At 47.1% G+C, this 21943-nt stretch overlaps 2 protein-coding genes across 2 annotated transcripts in view; one reads left to right on the plus strand and one right to left on the minus strand.

The window, feature by feature from the left end:
- Window positions 1-21943, minus strand: part of WNT5B (Wnt family member 5B) — a gene marked incomplete at its 3' end in the record, with an annotated part of 74838 nt that overhangs the window by 23542 nt on the left and 29353 nt on the right. The window lies entirely within an intron of this gene.
- On the plus strand, window positions 15378-19004 carry FBXL14 (F-box and leucine rich repeat protein 14). The gene has a single exon (XM_080363911.1). It carries the CDS (start codon window positions 15653-15655, stop codon window positions 16853-16855), a length of 1203 nt encoding a protein of 400 aa, XP_080220037.1. The 5' UTR covers window positions 15378-15652; the 3' UTR covers window positions 16856-19004.

Consider the following 21943-nt stretch of genomic DNA (forward strand, 5'->3'; position numbering starts at 1 on the left):
TTACATGAAGGATTAACCATTTTAGAGCGGAATAAGACATAGAATCATAGAATCACATAATCGTAGAATAATTTTGGCTGGAAGAGACCCTCAAGATCATCAAGTCCAACCATTCACCTCACAATGTCACTAAACCATGTCACTAAGATTCTCATCTATACATCTTTTAAACACCTCCAGGGATGGTGACTCAAGCACTTCCCCGGGCAGCCTGTTCCAATGCCTGGCAACACTCTTCATAAAGAATTTTTTCCTAATATCCAATCTAAACCCCCGTCTGGCACAACTTGAGGCCATTTCCTCTCATCCTATCACTTGCTACTTGGGAGAAGAGACCAACACCCTCCATGCTACAACCTCCTTTCAGGTAGTTGCAGACAGTGATAAGGTCTCCCCTCAGCCTCCTTTTCTCCAGGCTAAACAGCCCCAGTCCCCTCAGCTGCTCCTCATCAGACTTGTGCCCCAGATCCTTCACCAGCCTTGTCACCCTTCTCTGAGCTCTCTCCAGCACCTCAATGTCTCTCTTGCAGTGAGGGGCCCAAAACGGAATGCAGGATTCAAGGTGGGGCCTCACCAGTGCTGCGTACAGGGGGACGATCACTGCCCTAGTCCTGCTGGCCACACTATTCCTGATACAAGCCAGGATGCTGTTGGCCTTTTTGGCCACCTGGGCACACTGCTGGCTCATGTTCAGCCACTGTCAACCAACACCCCCAGGTCCTTTTCCACCAGGCAGCTTTCCAGCCACTCTTCCCTGAGCCTGTAGCACTGCCTGGGGTTGCTACATGAGGAAAGTGAAAAAAAGAAAGTACATTCCTCCTTTATTCATTTTCCAAGGGCCAACCCTGTGACCTGGTATGTTACCTGTGGCACAGACCCCTCCAGCAGTGACAGAAGGGCAGCCCTTACCCTGCTAGAGAGCTGATGTTGGCTGCAGGAATTGCATGAGAACTCTGGACTTGGATTATGGCGGATACAGGCACGTACGTCAGCCCTTCTTGAAGATTAGGAACGATAACAGGACAAAGTTCTCCAACAGCGTGAGCAACGATGCAGCAAAAAGAAACCCAAGTCAAAGCAACTTCTCTGCAGAGATTTCAGAATGGGCCAGGGGATGGAAACAGCTGGATGACTTTAAGTGTTTTCTTTGTTACTCTGATCTCGCAAAGCACGGAGCACCCTTCATCCTCCCCAAAGAGGTGTCTAGCTCCCGCAGTCCCACTGGAATCATCCCAAACTGAGAGGATTATGTCTCTGTTTCCCACACCTGAACCTCATTTTTGCTCTGAGTATATATTCCTTTCCATTTGTTCCATGCTCTGTAATAATTACATCGACTGGCAAAGAAATTCAAATATTTAAAATACAGTTAAGCTGCTGCTGCAGTGGTTCTGAGCTCTCCAGGCGTGAATGACCAGGGGAAACAGGCAGATGCACAGTTACTGCTCTGTCTTGGACATTCAATATCTCGGTGTAGGTCACAAGGACCGGTGTCAGACTGACTCAGATCAATAGCCTCCTGTCAGTTAAATCACTGCCACCAAAGCTTCATACATACATTTCCAAAGGAAACAGTAAGCCATGGAATAAATTCAAATTGAATTTAATTTCTCTCCTTCCTGTTAGAGTCTTCAAAGATGTTCTTATAAAGTCCAACCTAATGAAAATAATATTAATGATCAGCTCTTCCTCCTCTCTAGAATTGCAAAGCAAGCACATTCACTCCATACATTAGACCTCACAACTCTTAACAGCCACTATTTTTCCCTTCCCTTACAGAAGTGCAGGATGGGCTAAGTAACAAGTTCAAAACAGTAAATCTGTGGTGCAGATCTACCTCCATTCAGCAACGCATTAAACCAGGTGCCTGAAAGTAAGGATATACCTACTCATTTTTGCTGAGTCAGGATCGAAATTTAAATCTGCTTGCTTTTTCCTTTCTTTCAACCACCAAATACTTCTGCGATCAATTAAACGTTGTTCCTGCTCAAATACAGTGCATTCAAAATGCAAGTAATAAACATTTTGGGAATAATGCCCAGTGTATCAACTGTATCATCCACAGTTAACAAAACAGTTTCCGAATCAAAGATAAAACATTTTCCAAGCATGCTTATTGTATTTTAGTATTAAATATATATATATAGAAAAGGCTGATATAAATAAACTCCTATCTAAATCAGAAGATTATACTGATTTAACCAATTTCAGAACTTCTGTACTGTCACGCTTCAGTGTAGGAATTTCCAGTTAATTCTGGATGCAACAGATTTAAGCCGAACTTGTTCAAACTGTCTTGGGAACAGACCGCATATAAATTTGTACCAAAAAGAAGATAATTTTATATCTCACCTTTATTCTATCACCAACCACATATGTGCAATTCTAACTGCAGAAAAGAAAGTATCCCGTGTAAGATCATGTTTGTAAAGTGCTATTATAATATTATTACCTGCTGAAATAAAAAGTTTCCAGATACACATTTTCAGAAAAATGTGCAACCTATTCTGGAAGACTTATATATCAGTTTTGTGTAGATTACTTACCCTTTAAACCAAAACCAAAGCCTTTAAAATTAAGTTCTATACTGATTTAACTAGACTGTTCAGTTAAATCACCGCAACTTTTTACTTTTTAAGTAGATGAGGTCTGACATTAGGAACAAGGGGTTCTGCCTCTTTCCAGTGACATATCATACGATCCCATATGGAAACTTATAGAGCATCTTGAAAGCCATGGTTTATTTGGGGTCCCTAATCTGCCTGGCATCTCCCCACACAAAAAGCTGCTACTCTTTCTCTAACTTCCAGTCTAAATTTATTCATGGTCAGCTCACAGCCACTTATTTATGTGCCAGCTTGTCCCTTAAGGCTCAGGATGCCAGAGCCTGACAATATGGTTCTGCTGGCTCTCTCCCACCCTGGGGGGCTCATCCCAGCTATGTGCCACAGGACATTGCTCCTTCAAGGTGCGGTCAGCCCCTTGATGATAATAAACACTTAAAAAATACTATATAAGGAGTTTTAAAAGATTCAAAATTAGACTTAGGAACACATGGCCAGAGGGGGCTGAACTGGAGCAATACCACCCTCACCTGACTTAAATTTGCATGGAGCCGCACCGGCACTTCAACAAAAGTTGCGTTCCTGGGAGGTTTTTTCATTGTGGATCCATTCCCTGGCCAATTTCACAGCTCGCTGCCACAGGCCGAGGGCACAACTGCACAGAGGGTGAACATCAGCTTCTTGGACAGGAACTACTTAAACCTATATTGCTGCCAAAGCCCCTGTGTGTTACCAGGGCAAGGCCCAAAGTGCAAGAACATGATAGTAAAATAAATAATAATTTAAAAATCTAAGTCTTAATAAATTAGTAACGAAGCATTGATTTGAAAGATGCCTCTGTGTAAAATTACCTGCTTTGGAACACATGAGGTTTCCTGTGTAGCAACTACTATTTGCTGCTTTGCAAATCCTTCCTTGAGCAGAAAGAAAAAAGAACTGGAAAAGTAACTGAAATTGCTAGCACGCTTTAGTCAAATTTATTCATTTTCAATGACTTTGAATTTCACTCAGTTTTGAAAGCAGATTATACAGATATTTTAACTGCCAAAGCTATCCAAAAGCCTTCCAAAAAAAGCTATGCTTTTTTCCTGCTTCCCTCCTCAACATGAACTGTAATCGAACATTTTTGCTGGTGGTACAGACACTAGAACAGCATGCATCTTCTCCTCCCACAGCTCTGCTGGCCCAGCAGGGCTAACAAAAGTCAAAACTTGCATTACCCCAACACCAGACCGGCTTTCCACCCATCACGAGGGTTTCTGAACACATCCTGCACTTCACCGGTGGGGACTTTATCCTCCAAAGAGCTCAGCCCACACCTAGGCTTCAAAACAAGGAATCAGATTTCAGAGGTGCCTGTGGAAAACTGAGCTTTCCCTTTCCTGCTTTTGACATGAAAAATGTTGTAACCACCAAAAGCAAAACTCTAAGGGGTTAAATTATCTGGAAAATGTAGGTGCTTATCTAACACCTCATTTACTGAGAAAGCAGTGTACAAGCCCATGAATGATGGACACTGGAGAATCTGGCCCTAAGCTGTTCTGAGACCGCACATTTTGCAGCCCTTCAAATACATATTTAAAAGTCATGGTTCCTGCAGCACGTGTAGCTGAGCTGGATAAGGGTACCCAATTCAAGTGGTTACGATCCTGCAAACTTCAGAAAGGCACCTGGATATTTTGACTTCTAATGCCAACCAGTTTTTCAATCCAGTTTGGTATCAAGAGCTGAGGGAGGGCAGGACTGCTTATTTTGACGCAATGTGGGTTGATGTCATCTTTGCACGATCATACACCTACAGCATCAGATGGTGAGATTGTCACCAGGTCTCAGAAGGAAACAAGTTACTACTGGGTGATTCTCATCCCCAGTGAAAATCCATGTATGGATACAATTATCAGAGAATCATAGAATAGTCTGGGTTGGAAGGGACCTTCAAAGTTCATCCAGTCCAACCCCGTGCCATGAGCAAGGACATCTTCAACTACATCAGGTTGCTCAGAGCCCCGTCCAGCCTGACCTTGAATGTCTGCAGGGCTGGGGCATCTACCACCTCTCTGAGCAACCTGGGCAAGTGTTTTAGCATACTGATTGTAAAAAAATCATTCCTCGCATCTAGCCAGAATCTGCTCTCTTTTAGTTTAAAACCATTACCCCTTGTCCTATCACAACAGGCCCTACTACAAAGTCTGTCCCCATTTTTCTTATAGGCCCCTTTTAAGTACTGAAAGGCCGCACTAAGGTCTCAATTGATCAAAGGGAAAGGTGTCTTCCCTATTAAGGGTCTTCAGAAGCAGCAGAGCTTGGAAGACGGAAGCTAAAATCCCCTTCTGTGGCCAAACTTTCCCCGGGGGCACAGGGAGGACATGAGGTGAGGACCCCTGCAGGGCCAGCCAGCCTCCACTCCCGGGTCACACTGAGGCTCCATCACACCTTTATGCTAATGCTACTCTCTGGCCATATAATGCACGGCACTTAAATTGCACTGTGCCGGCATTTACAGCAAGGAGCACGTACAGAGCCAGCGATTTGGCACGAACAGTCCTCGCTGAGGTGACTTCGTCTGGAGCCGTGCTGATACAGGCAAGGTGGGGATCCAACCCTGTGTCTCCTGACTATAGCAAGGGCTCAGGTTGGGACTGCCCAACACTGCTGCTGATTTGCTTAGCTGTCTTGTTTTGGTTATTACTAACCGAGACTTTGAAATTCATTTTTCTCAACTGCCAAGAGGAGGTAATTTTATTTCAGGATTGGTATTATGATCTTGCTTGCGGATGCTGTGATACATTACAGGCTCTAATGCATTTAAAGATCCTCCAGTGAAAACATGTAAGTGCAGTCCATGTCCACAGTAATACCTCATACAGAACTTACCAGACACAAGAAAACAGTCTATAGGAGACAGCTTTCTTTCAAAGAAAGAAGTATGTTTATTCTTCCCTTGAAGCTAAAGGTAAGACATGTATCCAATGGGAGAAATCCAATGGGTTAAGTTCTTCAAACTGCCACTCAAATAGAGAAAATTAAAATATTAAAATTATCTATTTTATGCTGTCATTCAAAATGACTTTTACAGTACAAGAGATTTTTTTTTCCATTATCCTAAACATATTTATTCACCCTGGCAATATGTTATTGAATATGTTGACTAGATGGGACTAGGGAATTTCTGTATGTGGAACTGCTGTACATCTGGAATGCAATCTAGGCTTTTTTTTTGACAAATACAATGTTCTAGCAGCGAAAAATGTGTTTGTCCTGCAAAAACGTAGTGTATTTGTAGAGGAGGTAAGGACTGCTTGTCTTCCAGGTGAGGGAAGCATGCTGTGTTGCACAGAAGCGTTACTCTTGTACACACGTTTGCAGGTGTGGACCACAGAAAGCTGGTGGATGAGGATACACCCACCCACCCCTGCAGTCGGCAGGGTGTAGGAGGAGAGAAGGAATTGTCTGAGTCTCTATATTGCAGGGAAAACAAGAAATCCTATTAAGGATTTATGCTGTTCCAGCAAAATAACTTCCTCACTTGAAGCAGAAGCCAGCTTTTTCATTGTCTTTACTTCACTCGTGCTGACAGCATGCAGTTCTTTGGTCAAGTCCAGTGCCAGTTTTGTACTGAGGGATTCATCACTAAGAAACAGGGTACCAAGCCTCCAAGCTCCTATTCCTGCTCTCAGTCACAACTTCAGCTGCCTTTAAGATGTATTTCCAAGACTTTGAGTGAACAGCCCTCATATTGCTGAACAGTCATAGAGTGAAAGCAGTTATTTATTACTTGAATGGGTTTGAAAATACAGTGACGTGCGCATTCAAAAGTATGTTCTAGGGAAGGCATGTACGGGAGATGTCTGAGAAGACATTCGTGCATGGTATGTAATAATTATAATATGTTTTCATTTAAACAGGGTCTCCTCCATGCACGAGGGAATATAACGAAATGTAACTAAAACCGCATATCCTTACAAATAAAGGGAGAGAGAGTGTTTCATACAAAGGTTAAACAAAAAAATCTGTTTAATGTCACTTTGGGGATTAGAGGAACCAGAGTAAAACAAACATCCAGAACAAACTTTGAGGAGTTGCTTCAGGAAAAGCACGTGTGTGAGTATGTGCCATCACATCTGCATATTCGATACATCTTGCTGGGACAGCCTGGGGAAAATAGGAAGCTGGAATTTTTCAGTGTGGGAATTAGATGGAAGAATGTGAACCATTCTAAACAAAACACGGCAAAGTTGCCAGCTGACTTGCTAAAGTGCCAGTGCTCTCTAGGATCCCTTCAAACAGAGCTGAGGACTGGCCTTGCTGTCCAGGCAGTGGATAGGGAGCCAGGAGATCTGGGCTGCGTTCCTGGCCCTGCCACAAACCCAGCATGTGGCGCTGGAAAGTCATTCAGCCCCAAAGTTTCCAAAAACTGATTTCATGCCTGTACTTTTGGGCACCTAGCGTGAGACCGCATGAGCCCAAACATCTAGGATTTCAAACAAAGTTAAGCAGCAGGTACTCACTTCCCATCCATGCAGAAGATCTGTTTTGGGGCTCAGTTTCACCACAGATGCAATGGGGCTAAAATCTGCAAAGCAACCCAAAATGCTATGAAGCTGCAGGTATTACATGGTTACATAGATCTCTCGTTTTGCCCAAGGAGAGCTGCTACAGATATGCAAAGGAGTATTATTTAGGTACCTGTTGCTTCCCACATCCTGGCAACCATTGCCGTTCTGTATATATTTTCACAGATTTCAATACATCTGAAGATTTTTGTCGATGTTTCCTGCTTCATGGCATCAAGAAATAATCTTCTTGCAAAAGGATTCACTGTTCCAAAAGGAACATAAAGAATACAAACCGGAATTGCTGGCAAAGCGTGTAGAACACCACCAACAAGACTAGGAAAAAAAGTAGATCTCAGGGGTGAAATAGTGGAAAGAAAGAGGCTTTTCCACATAATTTAGTCAGCACGTATGCTGGGGGGGGTGGAGTGGGGAAGGAGTAAAAGCAGTATTTCTAGCTTACGTTTTTCTGTGCACACACTTTAAAAAATGTGGAACCATCTGGATTAAAGACGGTTGTGTTCTCACCGTTCATGACAGGGTCTGGTCACATAGATTAATTTATGTTACACTGAAGGTAATGGATCATTGTGGTGTTGTGGGGTTTTTTTTGTGAATTATGTAGAAACAAGTTGAAAGAACTAACATAAAACACAGATCTTCTTTTACCCGTTTATATTTCTACCTCCAACATGGTGAACTCTACACTTTCTTCCCACCCTGTTTGCATCTGCCCTTAATTTTACACCTGCATTTTCAGAGAGGATTTTCAAGATTTTTGTCATGCACAGGTAGATAACACATGGTGGTAAATTTAGCAGTTTGAATGGCATTTTAGGGTGTTCTCAAGACACTCCACACGTGTACTCAAGAACAGAAGCAAGAAAGCAAGCAAGATAGAAAGCATTTTCTGCAAGGCACCTCATTTTGCCATCACTTATGCATCCACTGGAGTTGCACCAGGTAACTTTCAGAAAATCGGGGGAATTTAGCACCACCAGTTTCTGCACTGTTGCTTTTAGGAACAACATGTTAAAGTAACCTTGCTTTTGACCAAAACTAATGCAAATCCTCTAGTAAGTATAAAATGGTATTTTGTATCTTTATCCTGCCTTCTGTATAAAACTGTATTTTGTAACTCTCACCTGCAGTTTGTGCTGGGCTCTAACTGTGACTCTGATTTTTACAGCGTGTTTCCAAAACAATACTGCCCAATTTTTCAGTTTTTCTCTCAGAACTCAGTGTGGAGCCAACGCTCATAAGGCAGGTGACATAACTTTGTCCAGTTCTGTTGAACTGCCAATTTTAGAATGCTATTTACTACCTGAAAATGTGCTGCTGGCCACAGTCCAGAGAGGGAGGAGTTAATACCAGTAATGCTGCAGCAATCCATAGGTACAAAAATCCTGTGTTCTAAGAACCACACAGTTCCATCTGTACGCTCCTCGGGCCAAGCTTACCGTCTTGCAAGGTTACCTCTAATTCTCACTATGGCAAGAATATATGAATTACCCAGCCCTGGACTTTGCTCCTGGGGCCCCATGCGAGGCTTGTCTGAAGAGGGACAAGCCCAGGCACTGATGCCTTTTCTCCCTTGGAGCTTCTGACAAAGAGAACAGCAAGAAGCTTCTCCAATAGCCAAATAACCATCACTGGCCAGTATTGCTACTTCATCCCAGGATGAATGTGCTGGCAGTCAGCAGAGCTGCACACATACAACGTCTAGCCACTGCTGCTGGGTTTTGGACTAAACACCTGCTACCAGGGAAGATTTCACAAACTTGCTGCTGTAACAGGTACCACACAGCACATCATACCCACATTTCTGCTGTGATTGCAGGAGCTCCCCTTTTTAGATCAAGTTGTAGAGGTCTCAGAGCTCAATCCCCAGGAATGGCTTATGAAAGCAATTACTACCTGAAAGATCTATTTGGTTCTGTGCCACTGCTTTTAATAATAATGATTACATCAGATATTTTCTGCCATCTCCATCTTCTTTGGTACTGCTCATAAAGAACAAAACCCAACACTTAAAAAAGCACCAATGCAATGAACTGCAAGTGCCAAGGTTTGAGATTTTACATCCTGTCCTCCCAGAGCACTTTCCCTTTGATGATTTTTAATCATTGAGTTCTGAGCTTCATATAAGCCACGAAGGGTGTGACATGCGTGGCAGAGTCAGAGAATGGCCTGCGGCCAGGGGCTCAGGTCACTTGCTCAAACCACCAGACAGTCCTGTCCCACCAGAGTAGACAAGACATACACGACAGGTACATGGCATTCAAGTGCAGTTGCTTGGACCATAGTATATTATTTTAGTTCTTCAAGCAATCCTTTCATTTATGCTTGGTTCAATCTGTTACAGCAGCAACCACCAATGGCCAATTTAATGGCAGAACTGGGAATATCATCCAAACCTCCCAAGCTTTACATCCTCTGACCATTCCTCCTCATACCAGCACAGTTATATTCTTGTCAGTTATTGACTGACAAGTAAAATAAAAACCTGAAGAAAATACCTAAATCCCAAAGGTTCAAGTTTAAAGCTAGAATCTGCGTGGACACAATGGCTCTGAATTTCACTCCAGCACCTAACCACATATTCACAGCACGCCATATTTTGAATAAGTCACTCTGATACCAGGAAATACATGGCACAAAAGAATTACTTTGTGCAAGTAGAACCACGTAATCCTAAACCACAGACTTGCGGGGCATCGCACTGTATTAGAGGCATGACACCTACAAAGTATAGAAAAAATACAAGTTTTTTATTTTTAAGGAAAGCTTCATAGTGGCCTAAGCTTCACCACAAAGCTCTGCATGCTAGAGGATCCCAGTGTTACAATTTCCAAATAACTTGCTGTTTAGTTACTTTTCCTTTATAATCCCTGGTCAAAAAAAGATCATGACCAGCACGAATTCCAAAGGGAATCCATTCACTTAACAGCTCTATCCTGATTTATGCATGTGCGTATGCATGTACATAGATATGTATATATGCTTATGTTTCTAAAATATGCACATTACACATCTGTTCCGCCTACACTTAAATGCCTAAGTCTTAACAGAGATCTTTGTCATGTAATTACTGGTTGCATTCACAGAAGGGTTCTAGGGGATCATTTTTGCTTTATACTCAAGGAAGGAAAGTAACCTCTAAAGCACTCCAGCGCAGCTTCGCTGACACCTTATGAAGAGCGGAAATGCTCTACAGTATTGGTCAGGAGTCCACTCAGCGTGAAATGCTGATGAGCACCACATTCTCTCCATCACAAGCTGGCACCCTCATTTTGCTGAGCCATGTCAGAAGATGGTGGCTTAGGAATTAGTGCCAAAGGATGGTTTTGGTCTCATCCATACAGAAAAACCATTCCCCAAATTAACTTTAAAGTTCCACTAAACCAACTTTAAACTCGGTTTAAGGCCCTGGGTTGTATCAGGCTTAGTTGATTTTTGTGGACACAACTCAAATCTGATGAAGAAGGTCAGGAAGCCAATTTGTGAAGGTCAACTGTAGGCCCCTGGAGCATGGCTGACATTAGAACTTGAACCAGTCCCAAACCAGCATTAGCTGAGCTACTCGTTAAAGCCAGTTGCATTTTTTTGGAGTGGAGAAATTTTCCCACTGTAGCTTAGATTGCAGCGAAATGCTTTAAGCTGAAAAGTAATGTGGTGGGCTGGACAAAAGGACTGAAAACCCAACATCAGCCTGTCACAGGAAATCAGCTAGTGGAATCTATCAGGCTGCTACCCAAATGTCAGCAGCCTGCAGCCTCTGCAATAGATGACAGAGGCTAAGGCCACTCATGCCTTGTTTTTTTCAAAGGTGGAAAGGAAAACACCAACGTTTTAAATTAAAGTCTCGATCTCCACAGCTGTCTGTGTCACCAAGGATCCCACTGGGCTCCTGCCTCCCTCATATCTGTTTCATCATCACAGCTGTACTGAGTGGGGCACGTGAATCTGAGCTGCCTGTAACACCCCTTCCCTGCAGCCTTAGCTGCTCCCTCAGATGAAGCTGCTTCTTGTCTCTTGGGCGCTGGAGTGTGGGACAGCAAAGCCAGTGGGGCAAAGGGAGAGATTAGCAAGAGAAGGCAAGGAGAACACAGTTCCTCCAGGAGCCAGGTCAGGGAAAGGAGTACAGTTACCTAGGCAAGGTGGGGAAATGCATCACTTCAAGAATTAAGTGGATCAAAAGACAGAGAAGGGTTAGTGGACCACAGGCTTTACTGTTCAAGTGGTTTTGTATCATTTCTATCCTGCAGTCCCCGTGGCCACCGCCCACAGGTACGAAAAAGCCAAATGTCAAGCAGATTCCTGTGGGTAAATTCACAAGTTTTCCATGCCATGGCTGAAGCCATAAAAATGCAGAAAGCACATGCAGTAGGGTAGCAGAAGGAAAGAAAAGGTAGGGAAGGACTCTGTATTTGTTACTGCTTAAAAGATTCATTTGAGCCAAAAGTTGCCCTGCAAACTGAGAAGCCAAAAAAGAAACCAACTACCAAATCACAAAAACCCCCAACAAACAGGGACAGACTGATGTGGGAGCTGCAGAAAGATCTGGTAGACATTATGCCCAACAATACAGTAAGAGATACAGGATAGACAATGATGCAGCTTTATCAGCACAAACTACTTCCAATTGCAGAAGCAAGTTAGGTGGATCCTCCTGAACCTCTGCCAAGCAAAACTGTCTGGCCCCTGCTGAAAACAGGTGTAAATTGAGAAGAAAAAAAACAAGAACGAAACATTTACCTGGCAAGTCCTTTCAAAAAGAGAAAGTGGCTGTTGGGAGCTGCTCTAGGGGCTGGAATGCTGAAGACAGTACCAAGGGGATGGATTAGCCGTCAGAGTGCGTATGAGAGGCAGACAGAGATTTTTAATAAAATGCAGTTTATCACATGGTGATTACCGCCTCCTATTTATACCATATGAGATCATGAAATAAATGGCACATATTTCCTTACTCCTGAAAACGCAAAATTAAATGAACAACCATGTGATAAACTGGCTCTTTTCGTGCACTTCTACTTTGTCTTCCTAAACCTCTATTTCCAAACATCTGTCATTTAGATAAAGTGAGCAATAAAAAACTACCACAAGAATACTTTCTGTGCCCTCCTCAAAAAAAAACCAAAACCAATCCCACAGTATATTAGGAATAAAAGTTCAAATTCCAGGGCTGTTCCATTTAACACATAAATCTTAATTATTCACAAGGAAGCACGGATGCTTGAAGCATATAACATACAAGAAAGGGAACTTCAGGGTCTCCAGAAAATGCATCAACTATTTCTAGCCTTTGCTGGTTACAGACAACAGGCATTACAGATACAACATGCTAAGACATAAAGAAAAAAGTATTTCAGGTTAAGCTTTTATACTTTAAAGAGCACACCTTTCCCTGATTCCCCTCAAATGTGGTTTGAAAGTAACAGGCTTAGATAGAGGAAATGCCACATTACTTCCACGGTAAGATTCTGCAGTTGAATTCGAGATGATATGGTAAAAGACTTCACTAGCACTCTTTCAGAGTGACTTGTATAACTTGCTTGTTGCTCTGCCACTTATGAGTAATGCAACATTCACTAAGATACACCAGCACCACCTTTGTACCACATTTCCTTCACATCTTGCCCGACATCTACTCTCGTAGGTGACCCCACTGTCTTCAGCCGAGCAGCCCTCACCGAGGCAGCCCAACGCAGCCCATGAGACACACAGTATCTTTCACCTGCTCCTCGCATCAAGGAAATTATCATTTTTGGTTGTGATGCTCTACAACGGGTCTGAGCACAGCAGGTTTGCAGTACGGCTGCTCAGCAAAATCTATTTCCCCCTATCAATTCCTTATTAACCCCATCGTTAACCACCCACCCCACAGCGCAAAACTAAAACCAAAAAAGTGCTGCAAAAATAATTGCTAGTGGGTGACATCCCAGTACAGCGTCTGTGCGGAGCTGTGGCTCCACAATCATTAAAAACAGGTCTACACATTGCTGGATCACCCAGGAGTACAAACTTGATCGGGATCAGGCCAAGGCACATGATCATGCTTCTGCTGAATGAGCCAGAGCGCACGATACGGAGCCAACGCCAATTTTGCACTGGCCGTGTGCCAGCCGCCGGGGTGCAGACGATACCTGATCTGGCTGGAGTTGTGTACAGCGATACCTGATCCAGCATAAAGTCTGCTAGTAAAAAGTTAACCTGTCAAAAACTTGTCGAATTAACTTGAGCAGGCAGAGTGAATGAATACCAGGTCAGCGCTTCACATCATGTGGCCACCCTGTTTTTGAGCCAAGAATAGGACTTTCACTAGTAGTAGTAATGGTACTGCTGGATTTTCTGTGCTGCCAAACCACAGCCTAAAATGTTGATAGTGATGCTTATATACACAGGGATCTCATTGCAGGATCAGGACCTCAGAGTCCTTCAACTTGCATTGCCTCCAACTCAAAGCAAAGAGGAAAGAAAAAAAGAATGAAATCTAAACGTTTAACCTCTCAGTAGTCTGGAATCTGTATGTGAAGATGGAGCCATGGACGTTTCTGTAACAGATAAAACTAGATGATAATTGAAATAGAGCCTATTCCTTCAGCTTAGTGAAAGTCTCTGTACAGCAAACGTCAGAAACCACGGTTTTTACTAGTATTTTACTAATCCAAACAGTATTAAAAATGCACCCCGTCGTGTTGAACAGATGTGAACTTTATTTTTTTTTTCTTTACAACCCTTTGGCACAGAAGGGCAGCCTTGCTCTTTTGAAACTGTTTTGAAAAGCCTTACCTGATCCCTGGTAGAACTTAACCCATTTTTAACACTGCCACAGTACTGGCCAGTGTTGAAACATGCGCAGTTGCCATTACACAAGGCTACAGACACATAGAAAACAGGGATTTCAAACATTCTTTCAAGAAATTGCTGGAAATCATTGGCAATTGCTCAATTTATGTGAGTACTTCAAGTATTTTCAGTTCTAGTTCAAGGAGACCATCAGCTGAAAGCCATTTTCAGGAGTTTTTCCATTTCCTATCATGAAGGTCCTAGAACGGTCCACTGTCTGGCAACCTTGACAGTTACCCAGATCTCTGAGCTACTTACAGCCACACTCCTATTGCTCCTGCAGGGACGCCCGGACAAGGAGTTCCCAAATTTTGGTTCCCAAGGCCATCACGCAGCCTTGAGGCCAAGCCGCAGACCGCAGCAGCCTGCGCTCCAACAGGCAGAGGCGAGGCACCAGCCCGCTTTCCCTTTGCCAACCCTGTGCAGCAGCATGAGTTCTTGTCCGTCCTTAATGGGGTCCAGCAGACCGGGGTTCCCCAGGGACGCCAAAGGTTTGCTTCCCAGCCAGCCCAATGCCCGGCCCTGGGCAAACCCCACCGCTCAGGTGGGCCTGTGGCAGGCGCCGGGCCCCCACGGTTGGGCAGGGAGGCCTGAAGCGACACGGCCGGCTGGACAGCGACGCGGGGGCTGCCATCCCCCCCGGTTTCAACCCTCCTCACGGGGAGCTCCTCCAGCCCCGCCCAGGAGGGGACAGGTCACCCGGGAGTGACGACGCAGCGCCCAGCCGCAGCTTCTCCTCGCTGACGGGGCGGGAAGCGGGGCGGCAGCCGCCGGGGGCGCGGGGGGGGGCGCCTCGGGCGCCCCCGGCGGAGCGGCGGGCGGGGGCGGAGGCAGCGTGACGCCGCGGCGGCGCGGCAACGGTTAACGGCGGGGCGCAGCGAATGGGCCGCGCTGTTTCCAGGGCGACGGCTCGGAGTGTTCCGGATCGTACCATTGCGCAAGCGGCGCGGGGGGAAGGGAGGAAGGCGGGGGGAACGTGAGCGCCGCCGCCGCCAGGCCCGGCCCAGCGCCGCCTCCTCCTTCCCTGCCTCCCTCCCCCCCCCGCTCCGCCTCGCCGCGCCTCCTCCCCCTCGCGCCCGGCCGGAGCGCGGCGCCGGGGCCCAGCAGCGAGCGGCGCGCGGCGGAGCGGAGCAGGCGGCCGGCGGCGGCTGGGCCCGGAGCGGCGGAGTCGGTACCGGCGGCGGGCCGGGCCGGGCCGGCGCGACCCCCTGCCCTCGCTGCCTTGTCGCTGCCGCGGGATGCGGGCGGCCCGGGGCCGCGGGCTGTGAGCGGCGGAAGCGCGGAGACAAAGGGAGGCGGCGGGGCTCGGCAGCCGGCACCAGGGACGGAGCGCGGGGGCCGCCGTCGCCGCCGGGGCGCGCCCGCCCGCCGGGAGGCAGCACGATGCGGCACGGGGCGGCGCGGCCGCAGCAGCGCGGCGGCAGCAGCGGCGCGGCCCGCCCGGCGCGGCGGTAGAGGCGGCGGCGGCCGCAGGGTGCGGGGCCGGGCCGGCGGTCGCGCAGCAGCGTCTCCCGCGGGCCGGGCCGCGCCGCCCGGGCCGGCGATGTGAGGGCGGCGGCGGCGGCGAGGAGAGCGCGGCACGGCACGGCGCGGAGCGGAGCGGAAGGCGGGCGGGCCCCGAGCGGAAGCGGGCCGGGCCCGGCGGCGAGGAGGAGCGCGGCGCCGGCGGGGGCGGCCGGGCGCGCGATGGAAACGCACATCTCGTGCCTGTTCCCCGAGCTGCTGGCCATGATCTTCGGGTACCTGGAGGTGCGGGACAAGGGCCGGGCGGCGCAGGTGTGCACGGCCTGGCGGGACGCCGCCTACCACCGCTCGGTCTGGCGGGGCGTGGAGGCCAAGCTGCACCTGCGCCGCGCCAACCCCTCGCTCTTCCCCAGCCTGGCGGCGCGGGGCATCCGGCGGGTGCAGATCCTGTCGCTGCGGCGCAGCCTGAGCTACGTGATCCAGGGCATGGCGGACATCGAGAGCCTCAACCTCAGCGGCTGCTACAACCTCACCGACAACGGGCTGGGCCACGCCTTCGTGGCGGAGATCAGCTCCCTGCGCTCGCTCAACCTGAGCCTCTGCAAGCAGATCACGGACAGCAGCCTGGGCCGCATCGCCCAGTACCTCAAGGGCCTGGAGGTGCTCGAGCTGGGGGGCTGCAGCAACATCACCAACACCGGCCTCCTCCTCATCGCCTGGGGCCTGCAGCGGCTCAAGAGCCTCAACCTGCGCTCCTGCCGGCACCTCTCCGACGTGGGCATCGGGCACCTGGCCGGCATGACGCGCAGCGCAGCCGAGGGCTGCCTGGGCCTGGAGCAGCTCACGCTGCAGGACTGCCAGAAGCTCAGCGACCTCTCGCTCAAGCACCTGGCCCGCGGGCTGGGCCGCCTCCGCCAGCTCAACCTCAGCTTTTGCGGGGGCATCTCGGACGCGGGGCTGCTGCACCTGTCGCACATGAGCAGCCTGCGCAGCCTCAACCTGCGTTCCTGCGACAACATCAGCGACACGGGCATCATGCATCTAGCCATGGGCAGCCTGCGGCTGTCTGGCCTCGATGTCTCCTTTTGCGACAAGGTGGGGGACCAGAGCCTAGCCTATATCGCACAGGGCCTGGATGGGCTGCGCTCCCTCTCCCTCTGCTCCTGCCACATTAGCGACGAGGGCATCAACCGCATGGTGCGGCAGATGCACGGGCTCCGCACCCTCAACATCGGCCAGTGCGTCCGCATCACCGACAAGGGCCTGGAGCTCATCGCCGAACACCTCAGCCAGCTAACGGGCATCGATCTCTACGGCTGCACCCGCATTACCAAGCGGGGCTTGGAGCGCATCACCCAGCTGCCATGCCTCAAGGTGCTCAACCTGGGACTTTGGGAAATGACTGAGAGCGAGAAGGTCAGGTGAGAGGAGGTGGGTGCCCCAAGACCTCCATCTCCTCTGGAGGGACTCACTGACTGACTGACTGACTGCTGCAATGGAGGAGAGAAAGAGAGAGAGAGAGGGGCACGCACAGACCCACGCTACCCACGCAACATGGCACCGGAGGGAGGAACACAGAGAAGGAGGGTATATCCTTGACCCTTCTGTGCTGCCTACCTGCCCTCGCTGTGGAGGAGGAGAAGGAAGGGGGGCAGGAGGAGAGAGAATGCACCTATCCTTTTTCCAAGTCATGCCTCCAGTTCCGTACTGGGGAGACAGAGCTTCCCCTTCCCCCATAGCATCCTTCTCTGCAGAACAGGTAGAAGCCCACACTTTTATGCACTGGGGCTAGAGACACCCCTCTTTATCCCCACTCCCTGATTCCATCCCCTCATGCACTAAGGATGGATGAAGACAGACCCTTGTTCTGCCCTGTATTCAGAATAGATTATTTTTGGTTTATATAAAAGAGTGGGGATGGAGATGGGAACAAAAAATAACAGCAGAAAAGGCTTCCTAGCCATACTTATGTACCTGGCCATCCAGTCATCCTATGCTGGGCACAGACACAGCTTTTGGCAAAATAACCATTCCACCTCTGCGCTTGCCCCTCCCCTGTCAGCTGGGAATTGTGACAGAAATACTGCTCCCTAGGTACATTGATTTTTTTTTTTTTTGATTTTTTTTTTTTAATCTGTTTTCAATCTCCAGTTCCATGTTATTCTCTGTTGTGGGTGGATACAACCTCCCACTATGCCAGTTCTCCACTGCACTGAGAGTAGGGATAGCTACAGCCTCTCCTTTTGTCAGTATGTTCTTCCATGTCATCCTGCACTATGGTTAATGGAAAAGCCTGGGCACTCCATGCTTTCTCCCCATCTCTCCATTTCCTCCTTCTCCTGTCTCTGTAGGGACTGGACACAGACCTCAGTGTCTTATGCTTTCCTGTGCACTGGGGGACACTGAGAGCTACCAAGACTTGTCTTCCCTTTCGTCATTCTCTTTTTCTCCTCTCCTTCTTGGCAACAGGGATAGACGTATCTAGCTACATATCCATTCCTCTTTGGGTCGTGGGTGAAAGGGTAGAGTGTGTGGCTAGTTCCCCTCTAACCAGGGGAGGAAGAATCTCCAGCTTCATTTCTGCTTCATTTGAGATACTGTGACCTGTTTTTATTTTGAAATGCATAAAAAAAATTACTGCTACAAAAACAGCCTCTTACTCTCCCATCTATCCCTTGCTTACGTCCTGTAACTGATCCCAGTTTTCCTCACTCATTCTCTTCTTCACAGTATTCATTTTCTTACATGGTTTTATTTTTAAAGACATTTGAAGTTGCTGTTCTTGTGGATTTTTAAGTACTTTTTTTTTCTGCTGAATATATTCTATATATATAAATATATATATGATGTCTGGCTACCTCGTTTTAATTTGTTACCTTTTTTTTTTTTGGTTTTTTTCCTCCTCAAAAGCCCTGGAATTCTTACAGGAAAGAGATTTTGAGACTGAAACATTTTTGTGCCTAGACTGGAATAATGCCCCTTGGGTTTGTTCGTCTTTTTCTCTCTGCCCCGTCCCATCTCCCCTCTCCCCTTTTTTTTTTTTAATTTTTGTTTTTTTAAGCTTACCCCGTTGTATCCCACCTTCACATTCTGGTTGTGCCTCTCCCTCTTCACTGGGGACCCAAACTGTGCTGCTGCATTTTTATTCTTCTACCATAAACGTGTAACATGAAAATCCACACTGAGGATTGGGCTCCTATTAACAGAAGCATGCAAAATGCAAGTTTGTTGTTTGATTTTTTTTTTTTTAAATAATAACTATATCTATAAATATATGCAAATGCTTTCCCCTCCCAGATCACCTACAAAAGGTCACTATGTGAGGCTTTCTGTTTGTAGGTGGAGAGGAGCAGAGCTGGCCTGCAGGCCCTGAGGCTGTAATGTGAAGGGGAGGAGACTGAAGTTCATCTGTCTTGTCTCTAATCTGTCAATAAAATGGAGCTGGGTCTTTAGATTTTTTTTATTATTATTATTATTTTAAAGAGGAAGAGTAAGTTTTGGGTTTTGTGTTTTTCTTTTATTTTTTTTTAAAGAAAATATTGTGGGGTTTTTTTTTTTGTTCGTCTGTTCAAAATCTCAAATCCTCCACAGTAACAGGCCAGACCACGGAGTTAACGCAAACCCAGAGACCCCTATGGATTAATTGTACTGTTTGTGAATTTGTATAAAAAAATAACAAAGATCCTCTTAAAACATTTTATATTCTTACAGTAAAAGGTTAAACATATTTATATAATAAAAGAGGAAATATGAAGTATGTTTTTGAAAAAAAAAAAAAAAAAAGCCGTATCTGTGTTGTCTGTGCTTTTTAAAGACATGTATCTCTCTATTTATCTCTCCGGTGTCCGGTGTGTTTGGTAAGTATGCTGTGTGGCAAATGTCAGGAGTTTGGGGGTTCTTGCTCTTGTTCCAGTGGGTGATGGAGGAGGAGAAGGAAGGAAGAGAGCCTGGTGCCTCCTGTGCAGGATGTTGAGTAACATCATCGTCAAGAGCTTGTAAAGGAAGGGGTTTGGTAGGACCAGTCTGGTCTGCGAGGGTGTCCGCAGCATCCGCGGGGAAAAACCAAGTTCAGCTGCGTATCCGTGTGAGATGTCAGCTCAGTTAGACAACCCAAAGGTGCTGAAGCTCACTAGCAAGTGAATCAAGTACGCAACAGTAGAGGAAGAGATTTGGGATTGGGGACTGAAGGGCTGTTTCTTAGTTTTTTAAAGGTCCAGGTAGATGGCAGAGGGTTTTTTTTTTGTGATTTACTTAAATTGAGACCCACCCTGGGTGGAAGACCAGTCAAATAAAAGCATTTCCCAGCAGAGAAACCAACAAAAACTGCCCTTGCTGGTGCATGAGGACCTGGGAGATCTGAAATGCCTTGGTTGGTTTCCACTCCCCAGGCTAAGATTAAAGAGAAGGTACAGTGGGAACCTTAAATAAAAAAAAAAAAAAAAAGGCAAAAAGTTTGGCTAATCCAAGACATCCTTTTGTCCTACTACCATAATCTTTCTCCTCAGCGTATGACTTTTAACCTGATGGGGACCCTTTTTAGTCTTCCACGATGTGGGGTTTTTATTGTTGTTGGAGATGGAGCTTAAGCGGTGTTTACAGGGCAGCGACAAAGCCCGTCTCCCCCCAGCCCGGCGGCCGGGCTCGCTCGCCCCGCTGCCCCCTTCCTGCCTCGAAGGAGGGGGAATGCGAAATGGTGGAAGAAGCCGGAGCCATTGTTCAGGAAAGTTAAAAGAGGAGCTGTCCTTGCTTGCTTGCTCAGTCATGCATACTCAATCCGGCCGGGCCCGGGTCCCTATGGAAAGGAGGAGGGCGATTCTTCCCCTCTTTTTAACATTCCTCTCCAGGCCTGGCTGTATTTAAGCTGCTTTCCCTCCGTGCCGAGGAGGAGGGAGGGGGATGGTCTGAAGTTCCTGTATATTTGCATTTTAAGCACTTCCAGCTCTGAGCAGGCCACTTTGTTCCCCCCGCGCTGCCCGGCTCCGGCAGCCCTGGCTGGGGTGCTGCTCCAGGTGGGTCGGCTGCCCTACTAAAGGAGGTTCCCCCCTGCGCCGGGTGCTCAGCCTTGGCCTCGGTGGGTGTTTTTGGTTGGGGCTGGACAAGGCATTCTTCTTTGTTGCCAGCTCTAACCACTTCATCCCTTCTATGTCAGTGCTGCATTTCAAAGGGGAAAAATAGTGCCCAACTCTGGCCCTCTTAAAAAGAAACATTATCTCCTCCGCATCCTAAGGGCCTGGACTATCTCAAGGTTTGGACTTCGGGGTGTGTGTTGTTTTTTCCCCCTCTTTCCAAGACTTCCAAGCTTTCTGCTGGGAGTCTGTCACAAAAGCTGCATTGTTCACTTCAGGGAAAGCCACCACAATTGGATCTAATTGAGCCTGACACTATATCCATATTCCCCTACTTGGAGGGAGCTGTGGGGTTTGTCTTTCCTGCATTAAGAAAAAGTTTGCAGTAACTTCTTGACTGAAAAAGAGGGTATATGTATGAACATTTTAAAGAGCAGCAATTCCAGATCAGGTTCCCATTACTGTGGAAAATGTTAGTTTTCCTGGGGTAGGCAGCAGCTCCAGCCAGGGATGAGGAATGATACATCTCTTGTAAAGTAGGTTTGTTTCTGCTGGATTTGAGTGAAAATCGCATCTCATTCAGCCTCATGTTCACATGGATAATAGCGGGGCATCTATGTCTAAATATAGGGTGTTTCAGAAAGATGGACCAAGTTTCAAGGTAGTATATACTTTACAAATGCTTTCCTGTCAAAGGTAAAGGGTTACCCACCCTTTCAAGTGGTAAGAATTTCACTCATGGGTGGTTCATGGATGCAGAGATAGAGTGATTTTTAAATTGGGTCCATCTTTTTGAAACACCGTGTATAACGTGTGTTCATAAGTTCTGCAATCAGAACTAGGACAGGATTTTTTTTTCCTAAAAAAATCCAAAAACTTCCTCTCTCCACTTTAAAAAAAGAGGCCAAAAGCATAGCCCACATGGCCTGGCATGCTCTTTAAGGGGAATCCAAGCCAAAGGAAGCTGACAAGCCTAGTGTTTAGACACCCTCACATAAATGGAGCAAGTGCTCCTCATGCCTTTCTCTCATGCCCCAGCGTGACAGCACATCCTTGGGCATTGCCGCAGGCCTCCCTGTCCACTGAGGCCAGGGCTGGAGGAACACATGTGTTTACTAGGGAAGAGAAGAGTTTCTTAAAACAAATAATCCATTGCCAGTAACCATACACCAATTACCATATGACTCCTCAGGGTAACAAGGAAACTTAATTCTCACTCTCCAGCCACTCTTGAATTTTTGAACATGACTCAGTTGGCAACTGGGGTAGAAAACCATAAAAAAGCCCCGCTAGTTGGAAGTGAGCTGAGTCTCCCATCTGTGTCAGTGAGCCCACAGTGTCCCAGTGGTGGCTTTGGTGCCAACCTTCGCTGGCGTGCCCAGCAAAAGCATTCCCAGCCCACCCAGCTGAGCCAGTTGGGACAGCAGAGTCCCTCGCCTGTGGCCAC

Source organism: Nesoenas mayeri (assembly GCF_963082525.1).
Source record: "Nesoenas mayeri genome assembly, chromosome: 1".
NCBI classification, from domain to species: Eukaryota; Metazoa; Chordata; class Aves; order Columbiformes; family Columbidae; genus Nesoenas; species Nesoenas mayeri.

Bases quoted from the DNA above. Each gene is read 5' to 3' on its own strand.
- FBXL14 (XM_080363911.1), top strand. From the start codon at position 15,653: ATGGAAACGCACATCTCGTGCCTGTTCCCCGAGCTGCTGGCCATGATC.